At 42.8% G+C, this 27,441-nt stretch overlaps 1 protein-coding gene across 4 annotated transcripts in view; it reads right to left on the bottom strand.

The window, feature by feature from the left end:
• ACAD9 (acyl-CoA dehydrogenase family member 9) overlaps positions 1–27,441 on the bottom strand; it is a 64,370-nt gene that overhangs the window by 25,219 nt on the left and 11,710 nt on the right. For all 4 annotated transcript variants that reach the window (XM_027093678.1, XM_027093679.1, XM_027093681.1 and 1 more), the window contains exons 3-6: positions 5,537–5,638; positions 2,249–2,355; positions 1,418–1,518; positions 622–700 (exon numbers count right to left, since the gene is read on the bottom strand). In XM_027093678.1, coding sequence (XP_026949479.1) covers positions 622–700; positions 1,418–1,518; positions 2,249–2,355; positions 5,537–5,638 — 389 coding nt within the window. The remainder of the gene's footprint in view (positions 1–621; positions 701–1,417; positions 1,519–2,248; positions 2,356–5,536; positions 5,639–27,441) is intronic.

Genomic DNA, 27,441 nt, shown 5'->3' on the forward strand with positions numbered 1-27,441 from the left:
GGGAGGGGGAGGGGGAACAGACTTCTCAACAAACTGCTCCATGTAGAACTTATTTGGATCTTAATTCAAGCAACTTGTTTGTAAAAAATAAGTATGAGACAATCAGGGAAGTTTGAACGTTAAGCAGATAGTAAGAAATGATCAAGGTTTAAGTGTACGCCGTGACTTTCTCAGGCCCGTCCTGCAGAGATGCACTGAGCTTGTCACGGCTGCCATCCAGGACTGCAGCGTGACGGAGGAAGCACTGAAGCCGGGAGACGGGGGTGGACGTTCACGACACTAAACTTTTGTGTTTCAAAATCCGTGTAATAAAAAGTTAAAAGAATGGACACACGAGAGCAGCTCAGGGAGGTGGGCAGCACTACGGAGGCCTGCGGGCTCAGGAGCCAGGACACCTTGGTTCCCATCCGGCCACTAAGCGGACGGTATGGTGGCGGGTCATGTAACCTCTCTGAGCCACCGTTTCTTCTTCCAAAAAGGAGGCACATCACCCGAGGATGACGGTTAAGGGGGTGATGTGCCTGCCCTTTATGATCCCTGGAGCATGGGAAGTGGTCAGTGCGTGGTGGTGAAGGTCAGGATGGAGACCCTGACGCGGCCACGGAGGCCACGCAGCTGTACCTTGGAGCCATTGAGGACGTAGTGTTTCTTATCTTCACTTAACGTGGCCCTGGTCCGGATGGAGGCAGCATCGCTCCCACTGCGGCGAAAGAAATACGCTGTTGAGGGGTAATGCTGGAGACAAGACCCCACGGAAAACAAAGGGCCAGCTAATAGACATATTCAGCTTTGCAGCCACAGACAATCTGTAGACAGACGGGCATGTTCCAGTAAAACTTCATCTATGAAAACAGGTGGCGAGGTGGGTTTGGCCAACCCCGCTCTGTCACATCGGGTGAGAAGGCGGCAGCGACGACGTTTGGGAGGTCTAAACACGGAAATGCCGGCTCACGTGGGCTCTAAGCTCCCGCGAGGCGAGCGCAGGGGACCCAGGTCCCCAGGTGGGGAAGCAGGATGGAAAGGGGCTGGATAACGGACTTGCCCTGATGGCGGCTATGAGACTCGGGGCTCATCACCCCATCTCACTGAACCTCAGTTCACAGCCTGTAAAGTGGGCACAATACCACCCGCCCTTTATACTCTGAAAGTCGCTGTGAAGCCTGAATGCATTACTGTATATAAGGAGGGTTGCAAAGCACAAAGAAATTACAGGTGCTGTCAGCCATGTTATGTCATTTGTAAAGGTCACCAGGAAAGAGAAGTAAGGTAGAGATAAGAGAGCATGAAGAGAATGGGTGAGAAAAGCTGTGGACTCAACTCCCGGGAAGTCTTCAGGGAGGGAAGAAGCCAGCCACCCCGCTTCAGTAAAAAGAAAAGCCCCTGGACCCTGAAGCTGTGAGTGACGCGCAGGGCTGACCTGGCTGGCTCCGTCAGGCAGAAGGCGGCCACGTGCTCCCCGGAAGCCAGCTTGGGCAGGTACCTGGCCTTCTGCTCCTCGCTGCCGGCCAAGATGATGCCCTGGCAACACACACGGGCTGCTTTCAGCGGTGGCAAGAGAGAAGTGTGTGAAACGTGCTTGCAGAACACAGCCCCTCTGGAACACGCTTCCTTCACGCAAGAGCTGGCAGCCGCAGTAAAAAATGGGGAGCTGTTGGAGGGTCTGGGGAGCTGGGCTGCCAGGGAGACCCCCAAGCACACAGTCCAGGGTGGCCTGGCACAGCTCCAGGAAGGGCCTCAGTCTTTCCGGCAATTCCTCCACTTCCCAGCAGGGTGGCCAGAGCCGGGTGGCTGGAGCCACAGCTGGTGCTTGGGCAGCGCCACGCCCGGGCACCAAGCTTGCTGTGCACTCAGCCCCCTCGGTTTCTACACTGAACAAGAACCACCCAAGGAATGAGCTGTGGGCCCCTGGACCTGCCCTGAAAGACTCCAAGCAGCGGAGTAGGATGACAGGTGCCAAAAGCAGGGGGGACACGCTCAGGCCCCGAGGGAGCCAATCAAGAGGTGGGGTCACCTCCAGCCTGTGGTGAAGGCAGGCTCCATGGAGGCAGTGGCATCTGGCCTGGGCCTGGAAGGATGGGTCAGAGGCGATGGGGCAGGAGGAGGTTTCAAAAGGAAGGACAGGGCCACCGAAGGGCACTGAGCACGGTACAGCGAGGCTGCAGGACAGTGAGGCTGCAGGACAGCGGGCCTTCCTCCGAGATGCTGAGCCGGCTGCCCCCTCGCCACTGCGGAAACCCAGACCCCTGACCTTGAGGCCGATGGCCTGGTGTGCTGCCAGCGTCACGGCGATGGAGCAATCCAGGCTGATGATCTCCCCCAGCCGCGCGTACATGGTGTTGGAGAGGCCCAGGCCACCTAGGGCAGAAACAGGCCAGCTTCACTTACGCTCCAGCCCCAAATTCCTCCCAGGAAAGGCAAGTGGCTTCATAAAGTCAGCTCCCCAATTTTTAAAAATCACAACACAGAATGGTACAAAGGAAACAGAAACTACCCATGAACTTGTCACTCAGAAAGAGCACTTTTGTGCACATCCTCTCAGACTTCTTCTAGGCATGTAAGCGTATACAGGTGTATATTTTAATATAAAAATGTAATATTTAATACAAAAACATATGAACACCTAAACACACAAAGTTACTTGAAATGCTGTGAATACTTCCTATCACAGATCTTGGGCTTCACAAACATGAACCCCATTCTGAAACCCACCCCCAGCATCTCGTGGCCTCCAGGAAAGGTCTCTCTGCCTGGGATACTGGAATCCGGGGTTGGGTCCTTCTGTCGCAGGGGTGCCCCGTGTGCTGTAGGACGTGGGGTGGCATCCTTGACCTCTGCCCACTAGAAGTTCCCCCTCCTCCACAGTTCTGACAACATAAATGTCTCTAGATATTGCCAAATGCCCACCCAGGGTCGGGGGGCAAAGTCACCCTCGGAAGGAGTCAGTGTTCTAGGAGCAAAAAGAGAAAACACTAAAAACGCAGGCTCCGCTGAACTTGGGTATTCTGCATTTTATCTTCAACTTCCGGCAGTGGTGGGGTGGCCTTGTGTGCACCTTACAAATGACTACCCGAGGCCTAAGGTCACGTGCGGCCCAACTGCAGGGGGCGCCTTCCACACAAGGGGAGGGCCGAGTCCCTGCAGGGGTGCGCAGCGTCCCCTGCGCTCAGCGGGGACCCAGGGAAGGCCAGGGCCCTGCGGCACCCATCACCATGCCGCTTTCAATCAAAACGCTTGTGCTCCTACTTGTTTCACATACTGAAGTCAGTGTTGCTTGTTAAAAAAAAAAAAAGCTGTGTATTTTTTTCCCCACGAAAGTATCAGAAAAATCATGGGGGGAGGACAATCAATGGGGACAGATGACAGGTGGGTGGAGACTGCTTGACGGGGGGGAGGGGCTGAGGGGCCAGAAAGACCCGGGGGGTACCCAGGGAACTGGGGGTGGAAACCAGGCTGCCGGTGGAAAGGCCTCTTTTCCAGGATGGCGGTTTCCAACCAGCCTTCAGAACACTCCAGGACTGGGAACAATTCCCGAAAATGTTTTGGCCATGAACATAAGGTTGCTGTCGCCTTAATCTCCCCAGGAAGGATTTAAAAAAAGGAAAGACAATGAAATAGTCCCAAATGTGACCACTGTCATCTCATGAAAGAGCATTTTCACACCCAAGAAGGGGATATAAAACAGGAATAAGGGATGGATTTGTGCAATCACATACACACACACACACACACACCACACACGAGCTGGCATAAAACACAGAGAGATGCAAAAAGACATATTCCAATTTCACACAAAAATTGTCTGGAGGAAAACTGCTGCTTCTCCTCAGTCAAGAAGCCGTTTCTTAACGCTTCTGAAGGGGAAACATAATCACCAACCTGGCTGTCTGCCAGCTTTCCTCCACTCTCTGTTTTCTCCAAACACTTATTTTTCTCAGCTCATGACACCAACTGCCACTCTGTGGCTCAGCCCCACCTGGTCTCTATTCTAATATTCGACGTGGCCCCCACCTTACGGCAGACAGTTCCCCGGGGCCTGTGAGTTACCGACAAGTGACACCGACAGGTCTCCAGGTGTGGGGAGAGCTCAGTCCCCGGTCCCCAGAGGCTGCAGGTGTAGCTCCCCCCAGAGGCCTGTGCTGCATCCCGCCACCAGAGGGAGCAGCAACAGCAATTATTTCATGTTTTCTGCACAGACTGGAACTCCTTCCACACATTTGGAAACGCGGTGACAGGGATTTCATAGGATGACGAGTAGGAGACGTCCTTTAACAGCTTAATACACTGCGACAGACACACATATAAACGAAGATTTAACCTGATTAAAATATGCCTCTCAATCAAGGAAATCAGGCATCAAACTCGTTTGTTCTATATTTTCACATTTTGTCTCAGACTGCAGCAGCTGCAGGATAGGTCCCAGTGGGACTTCCTGCACAGGCAGCGAGGGCCCCCACCCTTGGCTGTGGGGTGGGGTGTGCGGGGGGCACAGGTCTCACTGAGATAAACCCGGCAGAGGCAGAACGTCAAGGACAGCTCCCGCGTCCGGGCCTCGCCATGCAGGCCTAACCCACGACCTGGCTGGGAGAACGTACCTGGGTGTCACACACCACCTACAGCTCTCGGGTCCAAACCACTGACCCTGTGCTCATGAAGCCGGAAGCCGCCTCAGCCTGGGCTCGGCGGGAGGGCTCAGAGAGCAGGGGGTGCGGGATGAAGGCCACACGTCTTCGTCAAAAGATCCCGAGAGTGAAAATACAGGGACGTGCGTCCGTGCCAGTGCTCGCAAGGGACTGTGTTTTGTCCCTGCTCCTCCCTCACACACTCCGTGCCTGTCCCCTCGCTCCCACAGAACTGAGAGGACCACCCCTATATCAGGCAGGAGACACACAAGCTGCACGACGGGCTCAGTCTAACAGGGCACAGCCACCGGGCGGGGATCCTGGGGGGAAGGCAGGGCCTTCCACTGTAAACCTCCAACAGCAACGAGCACGGCCCAGAGGACAACGGGCCTGCTCGCAAGCTCCCAAGACCAGGGCTCCACCTCCCCGAGGCGGCCCGCGCCCCACAGCCGTACACCGACTCCTTCGGCCGCTGGGCCCTGGCCCCTGGGCGCGCAGCGCGTGGCCTTCCCTACACACAAAAGCATTTGCGGGCCTGGGGCAGCTCCTCTGCCAGAGAGACCACAGGGCTTCACAGTGGAGACCACGCTGCACCGGCCCGAGCTGGCCGGAGGTGATACCCACCCCTCCTCCCCCACCCAAGGGACCCAGAGAGCACAGACATCCTGCAGGGTCCCTCCCCACCTCTGAGGAGGAAGGCAGGGAACTGGATAGCTCTTCCTGCTGAAAAGCCTCTTGGGCCACACACTCACCAGCCAGCCACCCTGGATTTAACCCACAAAGGGACGTTTTACAGCCTGACCTTGGACTTCGTGCATTTTCAAAGGCCACCTTTCTGGAACAGAACCCTTTTTTGGACAAATACGGAGGGTTTTCTTAAAAGCCAAACTGGTTGGGTGGTGGTTTCCTTTACTTACCGTATTCTTCTGGGACTTGCATCCCAAAAAGCCCCAGGCTCTTCAGTTTCTCTAAAGTTTCATTTGGGATTTTTCCCTCTCGGTCAATTTTTTGAGAGTCCACTGCCAAGAGGAAATATTTTGATTAAACAAAATATAACCTATGTTTACACAAATAGAAGTAAACAGAATAACTGTTGTATGTTATACAATCCCAGCATCAGAAACTTCAGACCTGGAAATTGTCTAGCCATGGTTATTCAGCATGCGTTCAATTTTACCTTATTCGCCCAGAAAGAACTGCATTTCAGAAAATTACCACTACCAGGTAATGTTCTGTTTCTTGATCTGGGTGTATTCATTGCGTAAAACTGCAGAAACTCATTTATGAGACCTAAACTTTTCTGCAGGCATTTATTACTAAACTTGAATTTTTGTTTTATCAACTGTACCTTCTAGAAAATTAGACAATAAACACGCAGCTGCCAGCACTGCCCTAAAACGTTTGGCTACATAGCCAGACTCCAGGCAGCTTCTGGACCCAGCTCCACCAGTGTTCAGAACCACACCCTTTCCCCAGAGTCCACGGGTTCTTGAGAACAGGTCAGTCTGTTTACCACCAACACACACAATCATCACAGCAAAACTCAACCATCACTGTGTTAGGTCTGCAGCAACACTTTTATAAGAATCAGGTAAAAGTGTTTTCATCAGCTGCCAACAAGTTAAGCTTCATCACTATTATAACTTCATCACTATCATAAACCATAAAAGCAACCATAACCACGCTTATAGATTTTTATACATATGGGTCACTAATGAGAAATACAGGTTCCCCAAATGGAGTCCAAACCCTTGGTTTTTTTTTTTTTTTTTTTTTTTGCGGTACGCGGGCCTTTCACTGATGTGGCCTCTCCCGTTGCGGAGCACAGGCTCCGGACGCGCAGGCCCAGCGGCCATGGCTCACAGGCCCAGCCGCTCCGCGGCATGTGGGATCTTCCCAGACCAGGGCACGAACCCGTGTCCCCTGCATCGGCAGGCAGACTCTCAACCACTGTGCCACCAGGGAAGCCCCAAACCCCTCACTTTTTACTTTTACAATTCTACTGACATATGTAATTGGCACACAATAAACTGCACATATTTAGAATAATTTTTTGAGTTCTGACATCTGTTCACCCATGAAACCATTCGCACAATCAACAAAAGCATTTCCTTTTCCACCGAAATTTCCTCATGTCCCTCTGTGATCAATCCTTCCCTTCACCTCCATCTCTAGGCAACCACTAATCTTTTCAGCTACAGATTGGTTTGCATTTTTTGAGTTTTTATATAAATGGAATCACAAGGTGTTTTTTTTTGATCTGGCCTAATTTGGCCTAATGATTTTGAAGTTCATCCATATTGTTGCAAGTATAAATACTTCATTCCTTTTTATTGTTCACTACCTACTGTATGGGTATAAAATTGTTTATCTATTCACCCCTTGAAGGACATTTGGTTGGTTCCCAGTTTTTGGCCCTTAGAAATAAAGATCCTGTGAACATTCATATTCAAGTTTTGGTGCAACTACATGTTTTCATTTCACTTTGGAGCGCAGTGGCTGGGCTGTATGGTAGGGTATGTTCAACTCTGAAGAAACTGCCAGGATCTGGGAAGACTTCCTTCCCGCAAGACGGAGATACAGGGACTGGATTTATCTCGCTGCCTTAGAATACAGGATATTAGATACAAGGAGGAAGAGTCATGTGTTACTAGTAGCAAAGAATCAGTCCGAGACCATGCATTCTCAACAGGGCAACATCACCCCCAAGGGGGTGAAAACGGTTCTGGAGGAAGGGGAGCAAAAAAATATTTTTTTATGTATAAAGCACAGCAACATGTATAATACATAAACAGATAATAATATAGTTGTGGCATTAAAATTTCACAGACGGATGTGATTAGGGTAAAAAGATGTCTAAAAAGGCTCTGGGGGAAGAGAGAGCAGTAAAAAAAAGTTGAAAACAGTGCCCTACAGGCTTCCTCTGCTCCTTCTAACGACACTTAAAGGCAAGTCTCGAATGGGTCAAACTATTCCAAGTAACTTAATCGAGCCCTGGAACAAAGCTTAAGACCATACTACACACACACACCCACACCCACACACCCACACCCACACACACCCACCCACCCACCCACCCACACACACACACACACACACAGAGCACCAAGAATGTAAACTCCACAATGACTGGCATCCAAGAGAAAACCACCAGGCACATGAAGAAGCAGGAAAATATGAGTGATAACGAAAAGAAAATCAATCAACTGAACATGACCTAGAAGTAACAAAGGTGCCAGTGGACAAGGGTATCACATGAGTTATTACAGGTGGCGCAGTGGTTGAGAGTCCGCCTGCCAATGCAGGGGACATGGGTTCGTGCCCCGGTCCAGGTAGATCCCACATGCCGCAGAGCAACTAAGCCCGTGCACCACAACTACTGAGCCTGCGTGCCACAACTACCGAAGCCCGCGTGCCTACAGCCCGTGCTCCACAGCAAGAGAAGCCACTGCAATGAGAAGCCTGTGCACCAAAACGAAGAGTAGCCCCCACTCGCTGCAACTAGAGAAAGCCCACGCGCAGCAACGAAGACCCAACGCAGACAAAAATAAATTTATTTTAAAAAAAGAGTTATTAAAACCAAATGCTCAAAAACACAGAAGAAAATATGAGCATATTAAGGAGAGACATGGAAAAATAAAAAGACACAAATCAAATTTCCAGAGATGAAACAATGTTTAAGATGAAAAACACTGGATCAGATTAACAGCCGACCAAATACCGGGGGGAAAAGAAGATTAGTGAACATGAGACATAATAATAAAAGCTATACAAAATAAAATAGACAAAAAAACAACAACAGAGCGTCAGTGAGTCGTGGGACAACCTCAAGCAAATATATATATCTATATCTTTATATATGTATATCTTTTTTATAGATACGTATGCTTTATATATATATAAAAAATCTCCAAAGGAGAGCAGGGAGGAAGGAGTGTGGGAATGTGGTATGGTTGGTGAAAAAACAATGTTTAAAGAAATAATGACCAAAATTTACCAAAGTTGATAAACACACAGATCCAAGAAGTTCAAAGGACCCTGAGAAAAATGTGAAGAAAACTACACTAATAGCAGTTTCTCTAAAACCACTTAAAAGCAGCCAGATACGAAGAAACACACATGAAAAAAAATGAAAATAATATGGTAGCAGACATCTCATCAGAAACAATGCTAAAACAGAAGAGACCGCTAAAAGAAAAATATTGTCAACACAGTAATCTTTTCTGATGAAACAGACTTTCCAGATACATAAAAGCTGTAGATACTTACCCCTGCAAAGCTGCACCACAAGAAAACTGAAAAGAAGTCCCTCCCACAGAAGAATGATGGTACCAAGAGGAAGTCAATACATAAAATGGTAAATTTTATTCCATGTACATTTTATGACAGGAAGGAAGGAAGGAAGGAAGGAAGGAAATAAAGTATTGTAGGGTTTATAAAGAATGTAGAAATAAAATGTATGAAACAGAACATGGGCTGGGAAAGCAGAAATGTAAGGTTCTTACACCATACATGAAGTGGTATAATATTAGCCGAAAGCAGATTTTGATACATAGTATATGTTTACATACTATAAATTCTAAAGCAACCACTTATAAAACACAAGAGGCATAACTAATAAACCAACCAAAAAGATAAAATGGAATCATAAAAAATACTCCATTAATGCAAAAAGAGCAGGAAAAGAGGGAAAAAGATCAAAGATAATATGGGACAAATAAACAGCTAGATGCTAACGTTAAACCCAACTATATATATATCAATAATTACATTAAAATAATCATATATCAAAAACCAATTAAAAGGCACAGAATGGGGGAGGGTGAAATGGGTAAAGGAGATCAAGTGTATGGTGATAGATGGAAACTGAAGTTTTGGTGGAATGGCATAATATACACAGAAATAGGAATATAGTGTTGTACACAGGAAACTTACAATGTTACAGACCAACGTTACCGCAATAAAAAATAAATTAAAAAAAGGAGGGCTTCCCTGATGGCACAGTGGTTAAGAATCTACCTGCCAATGTAGGGGACACGGGTTCGAGCCCTGGTCCGGGAATATCCTACATGCTGTGGAGCAACGAAGCCCGTGTGCTACAACTACTGAGCCTGCGCTCTACAGCCCATGAGCCAGAACTACTGAGCCCACGTGCCACAACTACTGAAGCGCACGTGCCTAGAGCCCATGCTCCACAACAAGAGAAGCCACCGCAATGAGAAGCCCGTGCACCACAACGAAGAGTAGCCCCTGCTCACTGCAACTAGAGAAAGCCCGCACCCAGCAACGAAGACCCAATGCGGCCAAAAATAAAAAAATTAAATTTATTAAAAAAAGAAAAAAGACTGTCAAATTGGATTAAAAAAATATTCAACTACGCTGCCCATAAGAAATCACTTTTTCATTTTTATTTTAAACTTTTATTTTCACATAATTTTAGATTTAAAGAAAAGTCACAAAAATAGTAGAGGGTTCCCGTATACTCTTCATCCAGCTTCTCCTAACAGAAGCTAATAGAACCGTGGGGAAACTATCAAAATTAAGAAATGGACATTCATACAATATTACTACAGAATTAATTTGAATTTCATCAGTTTGTCCATTAATACCCTATTTCTTTCCTGGGATCCAATCCAGGATCCCAACTGTATTTAGCTGTCATGTCCCCTTAACATCCTCCAGAGTGAATCCAACAATACAAAAAAGGATAATATATCACAACCAAGGGGAACTATCCTGGGAATGTGTCGTTCAGTGTTCAAAACCCAGTCAATGTAATTTACTAGGTCAACAGAATAAACAGTAAAAAAAACCATAATCATCTTCACAGATGCAAAAAAACACTGGACACAATTTGATACAATTTATGATGAAAACACACGACAAACCAGAAATAAAGGGAAACTTCCTTAACCTCGTACAGGGCACTCCAAAAAAATGTACAGCTAACTCATACTTAATGGTAAAAGACGACGTTTTCTCCCTAAAATCAGGCACAAGGCAAGGAAGTTGGCTCTGACCACTCCTATTCAACATACTAGAGATGTTAGCCATTGAATTAAACAAAGAAAAGAAAGGGAAACCAGGCTGGAAAGGAAGACATGAAACTGCCCTCATCACCAACCATGTGACTGTCTATGTACTCAACCCTCTGGGATCGATCAAAAAAGTTGCAAGAGCTAATAGATGAGCTTAAGAAGGCTGCAGCATACAAGGTCAATATAAAAAACCAACTGTACTCACTGAAGAGGCTACATTAAGGGAACAACTAAACACATGAAAAAATGTTCAACATCAACGGGCATCAGGGAAATGCAAATTAAAACCACAATGAGGTAACACTCCACATCTAACAGAATGGCCAAAATTTTTTAAAGTTTTTTTTTTAAAACAAAACCAGTGACAACACCAAATCCTGGCAAAAAAGGCACAGAAACTGGATCACATACACTGCTATTGGGAACGTAAAACGGTACAGCCAACACTTTGAAAATAATTAAACACAGAACTACCTCAGGACCCAACAACTGCACTCCTGGGCATTTATCCCAGAGAAGAGAAAATATGTTCACACAAAGCTTGTACACAAATGTACACAGAAGTTTTATTCGTAAGAGCCTCAAAACTGGAAACCACCAAGATGTACTTCAACGTCAGAATAGTCAACAAATTGTGTTAACCCGTAACATGGAAAACTACCGAACAATAAAAAAGAACAAACCACTGATATACAGCAACTTACAGGAGAATTATGCTGAGTAAAAAAATGCCAATCCCAAAGTTTATATACTGTATGGTTCCATTAATATAACATTTTTGAAATAACAAAATTATAAAAATGGAGAACAGACTAGTGGTTTCCAGAAGCTGGGGAGGAGAGGGCAAGAAGGGGCTATATCTATAAAAGGAACGCATGAGGGATTCTTGTGATGTAACTGTTCTGTACCATGATTGTGGTGCTTGTCACATGAATCTATATATATGACAAAATTACATAAGTACATACACAATCAGTAAACGTACAACTGGCAAAATCTGAATAAGGTTGATGTCAATTTCCTGGTTGTGATAACATTCTGTGGTTATGCAAGACGTATTCCATAAAGCTATGCATTGGGGGAAACTGATTGGGTGAAGGGTATAACTGATCTCTGAATTATTTCTTACAACTGCATGTGAATCTGCAATTATCTCAAACTAAAGTTTTTTTAAAGCAAATAATGTCATCATGAAATGTTATCATATTACATACATATTAAATTTAATGGGTATAACCCTGAGGTTGAATTAAGAAATCCCCACGAAAACGCCCGCATCTGAAGTTCAACTAAAATTGATTTTCAACAACAAAAACTATGACACAATGGGTGACATTTTTCTTTCATCTTGTTTAGTTCCTAAATCTCCTTTAAACAAGTGTGAATTTCTTTTATTAATGAAATAAAATATAGATTATGAAGAAAAATTTCAGAAATAGAAACAAGTAGATACAGAAAAAAGTGAACTTCCATACCACTGTAAAAATGTGTAAAAAATCAACTGTATTTCTATATACAAACAGCGAACAATCAGAAATCGGAATTTTAAAAAATACCATTTACAATAATGTCAAAGAACTTTAAATACTTATGAATACATTTTACAAACCATCAAAAAAACATTATCAGTTGAGAAACCATCAGAAACTTTTGTCAAAATTTGTCCAAGGTTGGGACTTCCCTGGAGGCGCAGTGGTTAAGAATCTGCCTGCCAATGCAGGGGATATGGGTTTGATCCCTGGTCCGGGAAGATCCCACATGCCGCGGAGCAACTAAGCCTGTGCGCCACAACTACTGAGCCTGCGCTCTAGAGCCCAAGTGCCACAACTACTGAAACCCACGCACTGCAACTACTGAAGCCCACGTGCTCTAGGGCCTGCATGCCGCAACTACTGAGCCAGCATGCGGCAACTACTGAAGCCTATGCTCTGCAACAAGTGAAACCACCACAACGAGAAGCCTACGCACTGCAACGAAGAGTAGCCCCTGCTCACTGCAACTAGAGAAAGCCTGCACACAGCAACGAAGACCCAATGCAGCCAAAAAAAAAAAGGAAAACAAAATGTCCAAGGTCTATACACTGACCACGACACACAAAATGCTGCTGAGAGAATTATATAAGAATCAAATAAATGGGGAGATATCCCATGATCGTGCATTTGAAAATTCAGTATTGTTATAATCTCAATTCTCCCTCAAACTGATTTACAGATTTATTGTAACCCCAATCATAACACACAAAGGCCTTTTTGTTGAAGCTGAAAAGCTGATTCCAAAATTTATAAGCAAATGCAAAGGACCTAGAGGAGCCAAACAACTTCAGAAAAGAACAAGGCTGCAGGACTAACACTTCTTGCTTTCAAGCCTATTACAAAGCTCAGTAAAGAAGGCAACATAATATTTGCATCAAAATAGACAAACAGAACAGAGGATTCAGAAACAGACCCTCACATAAATGATTGATTTTTTCCATTTTTTTATATTGTGGCAAAACACACATAAAATTTACTATCTTAGCCAGTTTTAAGTGTGCAATTCAGTAGTATTACGTACATTTACATTATTGTGAAACCATCACCACCACCCATCTCCAGAACTCGTTTCACCGTTCAAAACAGTTAACTCTGCCCTCATTACACAATAACTCCCCATTCCTCCTCCCTCCCACCCCCTGGCAACCACCATTCTATTACTTTGTCTCTATGGATTTGACTGCTCTCAGTATCAATACTTCATACAAGTGAAATCAATCAGTATTTGTCTTTTTCTGACCAGCTTATTTCACTTAGCATAATGTCCTCAAGGTTCATGTTGTAGCATTGGTCCAAATCCCCCTCCTTATAAAGGTTAAATAATATTCCATTGTATGCATATACATTCTGTTTACCCATTTATCTGTTAACCTGGTTGTGTCTTTGGATCTAAACTGAATCTCTTGTAGACAAGATATAGCTGGATTATTTTTTAAATCTGGCAACTTCTGACTTCTGATGGAAGAGTTTAATCTATTTACTTTTAATTAGTGATAAGGAAAGACTTCCGTCATTTTGTCATTTATATAGCTTTTTTGTCCATCTTTTTTTTGCATTACTGTCTTCTTTTTACTTGATTTTTTGCAGTGAAACATTTCAATTCCCCTCTCATTTGCTTTCATGTATATTCTTTAGGTATTTTCTTTGTAGTTACCATGGGGATCACATTGAACATCTCAAAGTTGTAACACTCATGTGAATTTACACCAGCTTAACTTCAGTAACATACTAAAATTCTGTTCCTTTAAAGGCTCCATATCCACCCTGTTCTTTTATTGTTGTTGTCACAAAATTACATTGTTACGCACCATGTCCAAAAACATAAATAATTGTTTCAAACGATTTTTAGTCTCTTAAATTATTACAGAGAACAAAATGTAGAGTTACAAAGTTACAGTGATACTAGCTTTTAGACTGATGTTTTTCTAAAAAATATATTAGACTCTTAAATCAAGTAGAAAACAAAAACTACAGTTATAAACCATTGTTACAATAATACTAGGTTTTATACCTGCCCATGTATTTACCTTCAATGAGATCTTTATTTCTTTACATGGACTTGAGTTACTGTCTAGTGTCCTGAGCATTTCTTGTAGGGCAGAGCCAGTGGTAACAAACTCCCTCAGCTTTTATCTGGGAATGTCTTACTTTCTCCCTTACTTTTAAAGGACAGTTTGCCAGATATAGCATTCTTGGTTGAGAATGTTTTCCTTTTAGCACTTTGAATATATTGGCCCACTGCTTTCTGGCCTCCAAAATTTCTGATGAGAAATCTACTGAAAATCTCATTGAGGATTCCTTGTCTGTCGCTTCTCTCTTACAGCTCTCAAGACTCTTTTGGTCTTTGTCTTGTGACAGTGTGATTATATAACGTGTCTTGGTGTAGGTCTCTATGATTCATCCTATTTGGAGTTTGCTTAGCTTCTTGTATGTTTATATTCACGTCTCACGAAATTTGAGAAGTTTTCAACCAATGTTTCTTCAAATAATCTCTTCTCTTTCTGAGACTCTCACAATATGTATGCATTTAACAGTGTTCCACAGGTCCCTCAAGTTCACTTTTCTTCAATCTTTTTTTTTTCCTGTGCTTCAGACTTGATTATTTTCCATTATCCTATCAGCAAGTTCACTGATTCTTCTGCCTTCTCAAATCTATCTTTGAATCTCTCTAGTGAACTCTTCCTTTCAGTCACTGTACTTTTCAGCTCCCAAATGTCATTTTGTTTTTTAGGTTTACTACCTCTTTATTGATATTTCCATTTGTTCACACATTCTTCACTTCCTGCATGTCTTGTTAGTTAAGCATCTTTAAGATGGATATTTTTAAGTCTTTGTCTAGTAGGGCCTCCATCGGGTCGTTTACAGGAAGAGTTTTTTATTGGTTCTTTTTTTTTTTTCTTTGAATGGGTCATACTTTTCTGCTCTGCTTTTGCTGAAAACTGGACATGTGAATTAATAATGTGGTAACTCTGGAAATCAGATTTTCCCTCTTCCCAGGGTTTGCTCCTTTTTCTTTTTTGGCCATGCTGTGTGCCACGTGGGATCTCAGTTCTCTGACCAGGGATCAAACCTGCGACCCCTGCAGTGGAAGCACAGAGTCTTAACCACTGGTCCACCAGGGAAATCCCCAGGGTTTGCTCTTTTTTCCTTAATCGAAACATATGTGACATATAACATTGTCTAAGTTCAAGGTGTACAACATGTTGATTTGATACATTTATATACTGCAATAGGACTGCCATCATAGCCTTAGCTAATACCTCTACTACAACACACAATTATCATTTCTTTTTGAGGCGGTAATAACTAAGATCTATTCTGTCAGCACATTTGATATTTATAGTACAGTGTTGTTGTCTATAATCACAATAATGTACATTAGATCTCCAGGACTCACTTATCTACTAGTTCCAAGTGTATACCCTTAAACAACACCTCTCCAATTCCCCCATTCCCCAGCCCCTAGTAATCACACATTCAACTGTTTTAGGAGTTCAGTTTTAGATTCCACATATAAGTGATTATCACAATACTTGTCTTTCTCTGACTTACTACACTAAGCATAGTATCCTCAAGGTCCATCCATGTCGTTGCAAATGGCGAGACTTCCTTTCTCATAGATGAATAATATTCTATTTTACTTACATATATGTTGGTATCTTACATCTTCTTTATCCATTCAACAACTGGAGAACACTTAGGTTGTTTCCATACCTTGGCTATTGTGAATAATGTTGCAATAAACATGGGAGTGCATATTATCTCTTTGGGGGTTTTCATTTTTTAAAATTAATTAATTAATTTATTTATTTTTGGCTGAATTGGTCTTCGTTGCTGCACACAGACTTTCACTAGTTGTGGCAAGTGGAAGCTACTCTTTGTTGCGGTGCATGGGCTTCTCACTGTGGTGGCTTCTCTCGTTGTGGAGCACGGGCTCTAGGTGCATGGGCTTCAGTAGTTGCGGCACACAGGCTCAGCAGTTGCGGTGCACGGGCTTAGTTGCTCCATGGCATGTGGGATCTTCCTGGGCCAGGGATTGAACCCATGTCCCCTGCACTGGCAGGTGGATTCCTAACCACTGCACCATCAGGGAAGTCCCAGTGTTTTCATTTCTTTGGGTATATACCAAGAAGTGAATTACTGGATATGGTAGTTTGATTTTAATTTTTAAAGGAGCCTCCACACTGTTTTCCATAGTGGCTGACAAATTTACAATCCCACCAACAGTGCACAAGGGTTCCATTTTGCCACATCTTTATCAACATTTGTCATCTGTGGTCTTTTTGATGATAGTCATTCTAACAGGTGAGAGGTGTTATCTCATTGTGGTTTTGATTTGCATTTTCCTGTTTAGCGATATTGAGCACTTTTTTCATGTATCTGTTGGACATTTGTGTGTCTTCTCTAGAAAAATGTCTATTTAGTTCCTCTGCCCATCTTTTAAACTTTTTTTTTTTTGCTATTGAGTTGCATGAGTTCTTTATATATTTTGGATATTAGTCCCCTATCCAATATATGCTTTGCAAATATTTTCTCCCATTTCTTAGGATGCCTTTTCATTTTGTTGATTATTTCCTTTGCTGTGCAGAAGATTTTAGGTTTGATATTCCACATGTTGATTTCTATTTTTGTTGTTTGTGCTTTTGGGTTTTGTTTTGATTTTTAATTGTTGTAGGCTTTGTCTATGCCAAGGATCAGCCTGGTGTAAACTTAAGGTCTTTTCAGGTCTTTCCTGAGCCTGTCTCTTTCCCAGTTCATTTGCCGCCCATATATGCATTTGCTTTAGAAGGTCCTAGTATTCCATCTGGCTCCTGAAAATACAAAAAGAGGGACTTCCCTGGCGGTCCAGTAGTTAAGACTCCACCCACCCACTGCAGGGGGCACAGGTTTGATCCTTGGTTGGGGAACTAAGATCCCACATGCCACACGGCCAAAAAAAAAACGCAAAAAGAAAATGAAGAGGAAAAAAGGCACTAGCCCTTTAAATCCCTTAGAAGTGACTTCTGCCAGAGCGGGAGGGGTTTGCAACACTAAGAAGCTGCAACACCATGGCCTCTGCCTCTTTGTCTGCACCTCTGATCAGAAGCAGCAATCAGCAACCAGCACAGAACCCTAATACCTGATGCACAGGGTCCGTTTTGCCCACTCTGGCTCCCACAAGCTGTGTACAGGCTGCTCCAGGAACAAGTGCATAGCAGCTTGCTTTGGGTCTGGGGGTGGGTAGCTGCTTCTGTGCTCAGAGCTGAAACTGTTTGAAATTAACCACATTTTTGTCCAGGCACCCTGCCCCCCGATCCAGACTCCAGAGCTCCTCAACAGTTACAACAGACAGATTCTGCCAGTGCAATTGTTGTCTGGGGGGGAGACAGATTCCTGCTGCTACATACTCTGCCATCTTCTGGGAATCTTATGGTCAACTGGTTTTTTTTTTTTTTTTTTTTTTTTGCAGTACGCGGGCCTCTCACTGTTGTGGCCTCTCCCGTTGCGGAGCACAGGCTCCGGACGCGCAGGCTCAGCGGCCATGGCTCACGGGCCCAGCCGCTCCGCGGCATGTGGGATCTTCCCAGACCAGGGCTTGAACCCGTGTCCCCTGCATTGGCAGGCAGATTCTCAACCACTGCGCCACCAGGGAAGCCCTCAACTGGTTTTTGACAGAAGTATCAAAGTCAGTTAAATAGGGAAAGGATCATCCTTTCAATAAATGTTGCTACAACGATTGGATAGCCCCATGCAAAAAAGAAATCCTCAAATGTTACCTCACATCATCAACAAAATTATCTGGGAATGGATCATAAGTCTAAATGTTAACAGATAAATATAAACCTTCTAAAAGAAGATATAAACGAAAATCACCATGACGAATGATCAAGGGATCGATCCAAGAAGAAGATACAACAACTGTAAACATTTATGCACCCAACATAGGAGCACTTCAATACATAAGGCAAATACTAACAGCCATAAAAGGGGAAATCGACAGTAACACATTCATAGTAGGGGACTTTAACACCTCACTCTCAAATGGACAGATCATCCAAAATGAAAATAAATAAGGAAACACAAGCTTTAAATAATACATTAAACAAGAAGGACTTAATTGATATTTATAGGACATTCCATCCAAAAACAAAAGAATACACATTTTTCTCAAGTGCTCATGGAACATTCTCCAGGATAGATCATATCTTGGGTCACAAATCAAGCCTTGGTAAATTTAAGAAAATTGAAATTGTATCAAGTATCTTTTCTGACCACAATGCTATGAGACTAGGTATCAATTACAGGAAAAGATCTGTAAAAAATACAAACACATGGAGGCTAAACAATACACTACTTAATAACGAAGTGATCACTGAAGAAATCAGAGAGGAAATCAAAAAATACCTAGAAACAAATGACAATGGAGACATGACAACCCAAAACCTATGGGATGCAGCAAAAGCAGTTCTAAGAGGGAAGTTTACAGCAACACAATCCTACCTTAAGAACAGGAAACAGCTCGAATAAACAACCTAACCTTGCACCTAAAGCAATTAGAGCAAGAAGAACAAAAAATCCCTAAAGTTAGCAGAAGGAAAGAAATCATAAAGATCAGATCAGAAATAAATGAAAAAGAAATGAAGGAAATGATAGCAAAGATCAATAAAACTAAAAGCTGGTTCTTTGAGAAGATAAACAAAATTGATAAACCATTAGCCAGACTCATCAAGAAAAAAAGGGAGAAGACTCAAATCAATAGAATTAGAAATGAAAAAGGAGAAGTAACAACTGACACTGCAGAAATACAAAAGATCATGAGAGATTACTACAAGCAATTCTATGCCAAGAAAATGGACAAATTCTTAGAAATGCACAACCTGCCAAGACTGAACCAGGAAGAAATAGAAAATATGAACAGACCAATCACAAGCACTGAAATTGAGACTGTGATTAAAAATCCTCCAACAAACAAAAGCCCAGGACCAGATGGCTTCACAGGTGAATTCTATCAAACATTGAGAGAAGAGCTAACACCTATCCTTCTCAAACTCTTCCTAAATACAGCAGAGGGAGGAACACTCCCAAATTCATTCTATGAGGCCACCATCACCCTGATACCAAACCAGACAAAGATGTCACAAAGAAAGAAAACTACAGGCCAATATCACTGATGAACATAGATGCAAAAATCCTCAACAACATACTAGCAAACAGAATCCAACAGCACATTAAAAGGATCACACACCATGATCAAGTGGGGTTTATTCCAGGAATGCAAGGATTCTTCAATATATGCAAATCAATCAACGTGATACACCATATTAACAAATTGAAGGAGAAAAACCACATGATCATCTCAATACATGCAGAGAAAGCTTTCAACAAAATTCAACACCCATTTATGATCAAAACCCTGCAGAAAGTAGGCACAGAGGGAACTTTCCTCAACATAATAAATGCCATATATGATAAACCTACAGCCAACATCATCCTCAATGGTGAAAAACTGAAACCATTTCCACTAAGATCAGGAACAAGACAAAGTTGCCCACTCACACCACTATTATTCAACACAGTTTTGGAAGTTTTAGCCACAGCAATCAGAGAAGAAAAAGAAATAAAAGGAATCCAAATAGGAAAAGAAGAAGTAAAGCTGTCACTGTTTGCAGATGACATGATACTATACATAGAGAATCCCAAAGATGCTACCAGAAAACTACTAGAGCTAATCAATGAATTTGGTAAAGTCGCAGGATACAAAATTAATGCACAGAAATCTCTGGCATTCCTATACACTAATGATGAAAAATCTGGAAGTGAAATTAAGAAAACACTCCCATTTACCACTGCAACAAAAAGAATAAAATATCTAGGAATAAACCTACCTAAGGAGACAAAAGACCTGTATGCAGAAAATTATAAGACACTGATAAAAGAAATTAAAGATGATACAAATAGATGGAGAGATATACCATGTTCTTGGATTGGAAGAATCAACATTGTGAAAATGACTCTACTACCCAAAGCAATCTACAGATTCAATGTAATCCCTATCAAACTACCACTGGCATTTTTCACAGAACTAGAACAAAAAATTTCACAATTTGTACGGAAACACAAAAGACCCCGAATAGCCAAAGCAATCTTGAGAACGAAAAATGGAGCTGGAGGAATCAGGCTCCCTGACTTCAGACTATACTAAAAAGCTACAGTAATCAATATGGTACTGGCACAAAAACAGAAATATAGATCAATGGAACAGGATAGAAAGCCCAGAGATAAACCCACGCACATATGGTCACCTTACCTTTGATAAAGGAGGCGAGAATATACAGCAGAGAAAAGACGGCCTCTTCAATAAGTGGTGCTGGGAAAACTGGACAGGTACATGTAAAAGTATGAGATTAGAACACTCCCTAACACCATGTACAAAAATAAGCTCAAAATGGATTAAAGACCTAAATGTAAGGCCAGGAACTATCAAACTCTTAGAGGAAAACATAGGCAGAACACTCTATGATGTAAATCACAGCAATATCCTTTTTGATCCACCTCCTAAAGAAATGGAAATAAAACCAAAAATAAACAAATGGGACCTAATGAAACTTCAAAGCTTTTGCACAGCAAAGGAAACCATAAACAAGACCAAAAGACAACCCTCAGAATGGGAGAAAATATTTGCAAATGAAGCAACTGACAAAGGATTAATCTCCAAAATTTACAAGCAGCTCAATAACAAAAAAACAAACAACCCTATCCAAAAATGGGCAGAAGACCTAACTAGACATTTCTCCAAAGAAAATATACAGACTGCAAACAAACACATGAAAGAATGTTCAACATCATTGATCATTAGAGAAATGCAAATCAAAATTACGAGATATCATCTCACACCGGTCAGAATGGCCATCATCAAAAAAATCTAGAAACAATCAATGCTGGAGAGGGTGTGGAGAAAAGGGAACACTCTTGCACTGCTGGTGGGAATGTAAGTTGATACAGCCACTATGGAGAACAGTATGGAGGTTCCTTAAAAAACTACAAATAGAACTACCATATGACCCAGCAATCCCACTACTGGGCATATACCCAGAGAAAACCATAATTCAAAAAGACACATGCACCCCAATATTTATTGCAGCTCTATTTACAATAGCCAGGACATGGAAGCAACCTAAGTGTCCATCATCGGATGAGTGGATAAAGAAGATGTGGCACATATATACAATGGAATAGTACTCAGCCATAAAAAGAAACAAAATTGAGTTATTTGTAGTGAGGTGGATGGACCTAGAGTCTGTCATACAGAGTGAAGTAAGTCAGAAAGAGAAAAACAGATACCGTATGCTAACACATATATATGGAATCTAAGAAAAAAAAAAAAGGTCATGAAGAACCTAGGGGTAAAATGGGAATAAAGACACAGACCTACTAGAAAATGGACTTGAAGATATGGGGAGGGGGAAGGGTAAGCTGTGACAAAGTGAGAGAGTGGCATGGACATATATACACTACCAAACGTAAAATAGATAGCTAGTGGGAAGCAGCCGCATAGCACAGGGAGATCAGCTCGGTGCTTTGTGACCACCTAGAGGGGTGGGATAGGGAGGGTGGGAGGGAGGGAGATGCAAGAGGGAAGAGATACGGGAACATATGTATATGTATAACTGATTCACTTTGTTATGAAGCAGAAACTAACACACCATTGTAAAGCAATTATACTCCAATAAAGATGTCCAAAAAAAAAAAGAAAATCATCATGACCTTGGGTTTGGTAGATATTTTATGTACAATACAAAAAGCATGAACTACAAAAGAAAAAACGTGTACCTAATCAACATTAAAAACTTTTGCTCTTTGAGACACTGTTAAGAAAATGAAAAGTCAAGCCACAGACCAGGAGAAAATTTTTGTAAAACATATACCAATTAAAAGTCTTAAATCCCAGTTTCTAAAAACTGCATAAAATATTTGAAAGACACTTCACCAAACAAAGACATACAGATGGCAAATAAGCACATGAAAAGATGACCAACATCTTGTTAGTCATTAAGGCAATGAAAATTACAACCACGATGAGATACCATAGCACACCCACTAGAATGACTAGAATTGAAAAGACTGACCGTACCAAGTGCTGACAAAAATGTGGAGCAACTGGAACTCCAATGCACTAGTGGGGATGTGAAGTGGTGACCACTTTGGAAAACAGTTTGGCACTTTCTTAGATTTCAGCATGAACCTACCATATGATTCAGACACTCCATTCCTAGGTATTTCCCCAAGAGAAATGCAAGCACATGTCTATACCAGACTCACAGAAAAATGTTCACGACATCCCTTTTTGTGATAGCTGAAGTCTGGATACCTACCAATTGTCAATGAATAGGTTAATGGATAAACAAATTTTGGTATATGCATACTGATTAAGAAGAAGAACTATTGATGCACACAACACGGATGAAATGCAAAGTTAGGCCAAAAAAGCTGGACAAAAACATACATAACATATGAATCTATTTAAATAAAATTCCAGAAAATGCAAATTAATCTACAGTGACAGAAAGCACATTAGTGGTTGCCTGGGGACAGAGAGAGAATGAAAGGGGCACAAGAAAACTTTTATGGGTTAAAAACAAAATGATACAAAAGTCCTTGAGGGATTGGATCAAGATGGTGGAAGAGCAGGACGTGGAGCTCACCTTCTCCCCACAGATACATCAAAAATACATCTACGGGGGCTTCCCTGGTGGCGCAGTGGTTGAGAGTCCGCCTGCCGATGCAGGGGACACGGGTTCGTGCCCCGGTCCGGGAAGATCCCACATGCCGTGGAGCGGCTGCGCCCGTGAGCCATGGCCAGTGAGCCTGCGCGTCCCGAGCCTGTGCACCGCAACGGGAGAGGCCACAACAGTGAGAGGCCCGCGTACCGCAAAAAAAAAACAAACAAACAGACAAACAAAAAAAACAAAAAAAACAAAAACAAAACAAAAAAAAAAAACATCTACGGGACTTCCCTGTTGGCACAGTGGTTAAGAATCTGCCTGCCAATGCAGGGGACACAGGTTCGAGCCCTGGGCTGGGAAAACCCCACATGCCTTGGAGCAACTAAGCCCATGCACCACAACTACTGAGTCTGTGTGCCACAACTACTGAAGCCCACACACCTAGAGCCCAGGCTCTGCAACAAGAGAAGCCACCGCAATGAGAAGCCCGTGCACCGCAACAAAGAGTAGCCCCCACTCTCCGCAACTAGAGAAAGCCTGTGAGCAGCAACGAAGACCAATGCAACCAAAAATAAATAAATAAATAAATAAATATATATATATATAAAAAATTGAAGTCAAGGTCTTGAAGAAATATTTGTACACATATGTTCATAGAAGCATTATTCATAATAGCCAAAAGGTGGAAGCAACTGAAATGTCGAGCAAGAGATGAGTGGGTAAGCAAAATGTGACAGATATAGTCCATTGAATAGATATTATAGATTTATGAACAGACATATAGATATATAACTATGATATAGAGACATACATGGAATATTATTCAGCCTTAAAAAGGAAAAGAAATGGTGACACAGGGTACAACACAGGTGAACCTTGAGGACACTGAGCTGTGAAATAAGCCAGTTATAAAAAGACAATACTGTACGATTCCACTTCAGTGAGGTATCTAGAGTAGTCACATCCTTAGGGACAGAAAGCAGACGGTAGTTGCCAGGCACTGGGAAGAGGGGTGATGGGAGGTAACGTTTAATGGGTACAAGTTTTCGGTTCTGAAGATGAAATGAGCTCTGAAAATGAATGCCGGTGATTGCACAACAATATGAATGTACGTAATATCACTGAACTGCACACTTCTAAATCATTAAGATAGTTAAATTTTATTATGTATCTTTTACCACAATAAAAAATTTTTTAAAAACTTAAAAAAATAAATTTAAATGAATTAAAAATTTTAAAAAATGCTTCTACATGTGGAACGACTCTTACAGAACATCTACCGAATGCCGGCAGAAGACCTCAGACTTCCAAAAGGGCACGGACATCTCCATGTAACTGGGTAGAGCAAAGGAAAAAAGAAAAAAAAGAGAGAAGGGAATCAGGATGGGACCTGCGCCTCTGGGAGGGAGCTGTGAAGTGGAAAGGTTTCTGCACACTGGGAAGTCCCCTCACTGGTGGGGACAGAGGGTGAGCTCCAAAGCCTTGGAGCAGAGTGCACCAACAGCGGTGCAGAGAGCGAAGTGGAAAGAGACCTGCACAGAGGGTTGGTGCCAACCGACACTCGCGAGACTGAAACAATTGTCACGACCCACTGGGGCGGCTGGCGGCTGGGTACTGAAGCTCGGGCTACTGAGGTCAGACCCTGGGGCGAGGACTGGGATTGGCTGGATAAAGACAGCCTGAGGGGGCTGGGGTGTTGTGCGCCACCACTGAGGGAGTTCGGGAAGAAGCCTGGGCCTGCCAGAGAGGCAAGGCACCACTGCTAGGGGACGTGCGAGGAGAGGGGCGGGCCCACCATAGGAGCTTCTTTCTCCGAACGCTCGCAGGCGGCAGGTCACTGCCTACATGAGCTCCAAGGGCAAGAGCAAGCTGCCATCTTGGGCTCCAGAGGTGGGCGCAGGCTGCTGCTGCTGCCACCGCCAACGGTCTTGGGAGCAGGTGCAGATCACTGCCCCCACCTTCCCAGGAGCCTGCGTGCCTCACCCTGCCGAGGACCTTGCGACCTGGTGCCAACCGCCCAGGGGCATGTGACCCGCCATCACCGCTGTGGAGGGACCCATGACCGGAAGCCAACCACTGCTCCCGCCTCCCTGGGAGCCCACGTGAGCTGTGCACCTGCGTACATGCACGGCCCTACCAAAGGGATATGAGCCAGCATATGCTGAGGAAAGAGACAGCAAGCAACCACAACAAAAACTGCCTTCACGCCAAAAAAAAAATTAAACCCACACAAGCTACACAGGGACGCTCCTGCATATAAGTAGCCCTCCAAGATTACAGTAGGCAACCGTTTCTCCTAAATTCACAGACTAAGAGAAATATAAGCAAAATGAAGAAGCAGAGGAATCACTCTCAGTTAAAAGACCAAGAAAATTCCCCTGAAGGAACAATGAAACAGACCTCTTCAGTCTAATAGACACCAAGGGACTTCCCTGGTGGTCCACTGGCTAAGACTCCATGCTCCTAATGTAGGGGGCCTGGGTTCAATCCCTGGTCAGGGAATTAGATCCCACATGCCACAACTAAAAGTTCGCATGCTGCAACTAAAGATTCCCCATGCCACAACTAAAAGATCCCGCATGCCGCAATGAAGACCCAGCACAGCCAAATAAATAAATAAATAAAAATTAACAGACACTGAGTTCAAGAAGGAGATAATGAAAATACTGAAGGAATTAAGAAAGGTTATTGACAGAAATTCAGATTACCATAAAAATGAACTAGAAACTATAAGAAGGACCCAAGAAAAGTTAGAAAATTCATTTGCCAAGATGAAAGCCGAGCTCAAGGCAATGAAGAGCAGAATGAATAATGCAGAATAAAGAATAAGTGACCTGGAAGACAGACTAATGGAAATTACCCAATCATAACAGCAGACAGGAAACCAAATGCAAAAAAATGAAAGCAATATAAGAGACCTATGGGATAATACAAAGTGGGTCAATCTACACATAATAGGAATTCCAGAAGGAGAAGAGAAAAGGGGATTGAAAATGTATTTGAAGAAATTATGGCTGAAAACTTCCCAAACCTAAAGAAGGAAACATATCCAGATACCGGAAGCACAGAGGGTCCCACACAAGTTGAACCCAAACAGACCTACACCAAGATATATTATAATAAAAGTGGCAAAAGTTAAAGAGAGGATTCTAATGGCAGCAAGAGGAAAACATTTCTTTACAAAGGAGCCCCCATAAGGCTATCAGCTGATTTCTCTACAAAAACACTGCAGGCCAGAAGGGAGTGGCAAAATATATTCAAAGTCTTGAAAGACGAAAATCTGCAACCTAGAATACTCTACCCAGCAAGATTATCATTCAGAACAGGAGGAGAAATTAAGAATTTCTCAGACAAGCAAAAACTAAAAATACAGCAATACTAAACCTATCCTAAAAGAAATACTGAAAGGTCATCATCTCTAAACAGAAAAGAAGCAAGAAGAAATAGGAAAGAGGAAATCACAATTGGAAGTAAATCACGTAAACCAGCCAGTATACAGATCAAAAAGAAAAGAAAAAAAACCTATTTGTGAAAGCAATGATAAACACAACGAATAGCAAAAGGATAAACATGAAGATGCAAAAAGGGACATAAATATCGTAAAATGTGGGGAAGGGGAGTAAAAAAAAATGCAGATTCTTTTTTTTTTTAGAATGTGTTTGAGCCTTTATAACTATCAGTCTAAAGAAAGCAGATATAGGAAAGGGTTAACATATAATAATTGAGAAACAGGGCAACCACAAATCAAAAACATAGATTCACAAAAACCTAGTAGAGGAGAACACAAGCATAAAAGGAAATCATCAAACCTCAAAAAGAAAAAAAGAAAAGGGAACAAAGAAGAAACAAGGTTTGAAATGGCAATAAATACTTATGTGACAGTAATTACCTTAAATGTCAATGGACTAAATGCTCCAATCAAAAGACAGACTGGCAAACTGGATTAAAAAAACCAAGAGCCTACCATATGCTGCCTACCAGCGACCCACCTGAGGGCTAACACATAGATTGAAAGTGAGAGGATGGAAAAATATATTTCATGCAAACTGAAATGACAAGAAAGCAGGATTTGCAATACTCATATCAGATAAAATAGATTAAAGCAAACGTTACAGAGAAAGATAAAGAAGGACACTATATAATAACAGGATCAGTACAAGAAGAGGATTTTACACTCATCAACATATATGCACCTAATATAGGACCACCCATGCATACAACAAACACTAACAGACATAAAGGGAGAATGGATAGGAATACAATAGTAAGAGACTTTAATACCCCACTCACATCAATGGACAGATCTTCCAGACAGAATCAATAAGGCAACAGAGGTCCTAAATGATACAACAGAACAGTTAGACTTAATTGATATTTTCAGGACACTACATCAAAAAAACCAGAATAGGGCTTCCCTGGTGGTGCAGTCGTTGAGTGTCCGCCTGCTGATGCAGGGGACACGGGTTCGTGCCCTGGTCCGGGAAGATCCCACATGCCACGGAGTGGCTGGGCCGGTGAGCCATGGCTGCGGAGCCTGTGCGTCCGGCGC

Source organism: Aethalodelphis obliquidens, unplaced genomic scaffold (genome assembly GCF_003676395.1).
Source record: "Aethalodelphis obliquidens isolate GAN/ISIS:26980383/991018 unplaced genomic scaffold, ASM367639v1 scaffold86, whole genome shotgun sequence".
Taxonomy (NCBI): Eukaryota; Metazoa; Chordata; class Mammalia; order Artiodactyla; family Delphinidae; genus Aethalodelphis; species Aethalodelphis obliquidens.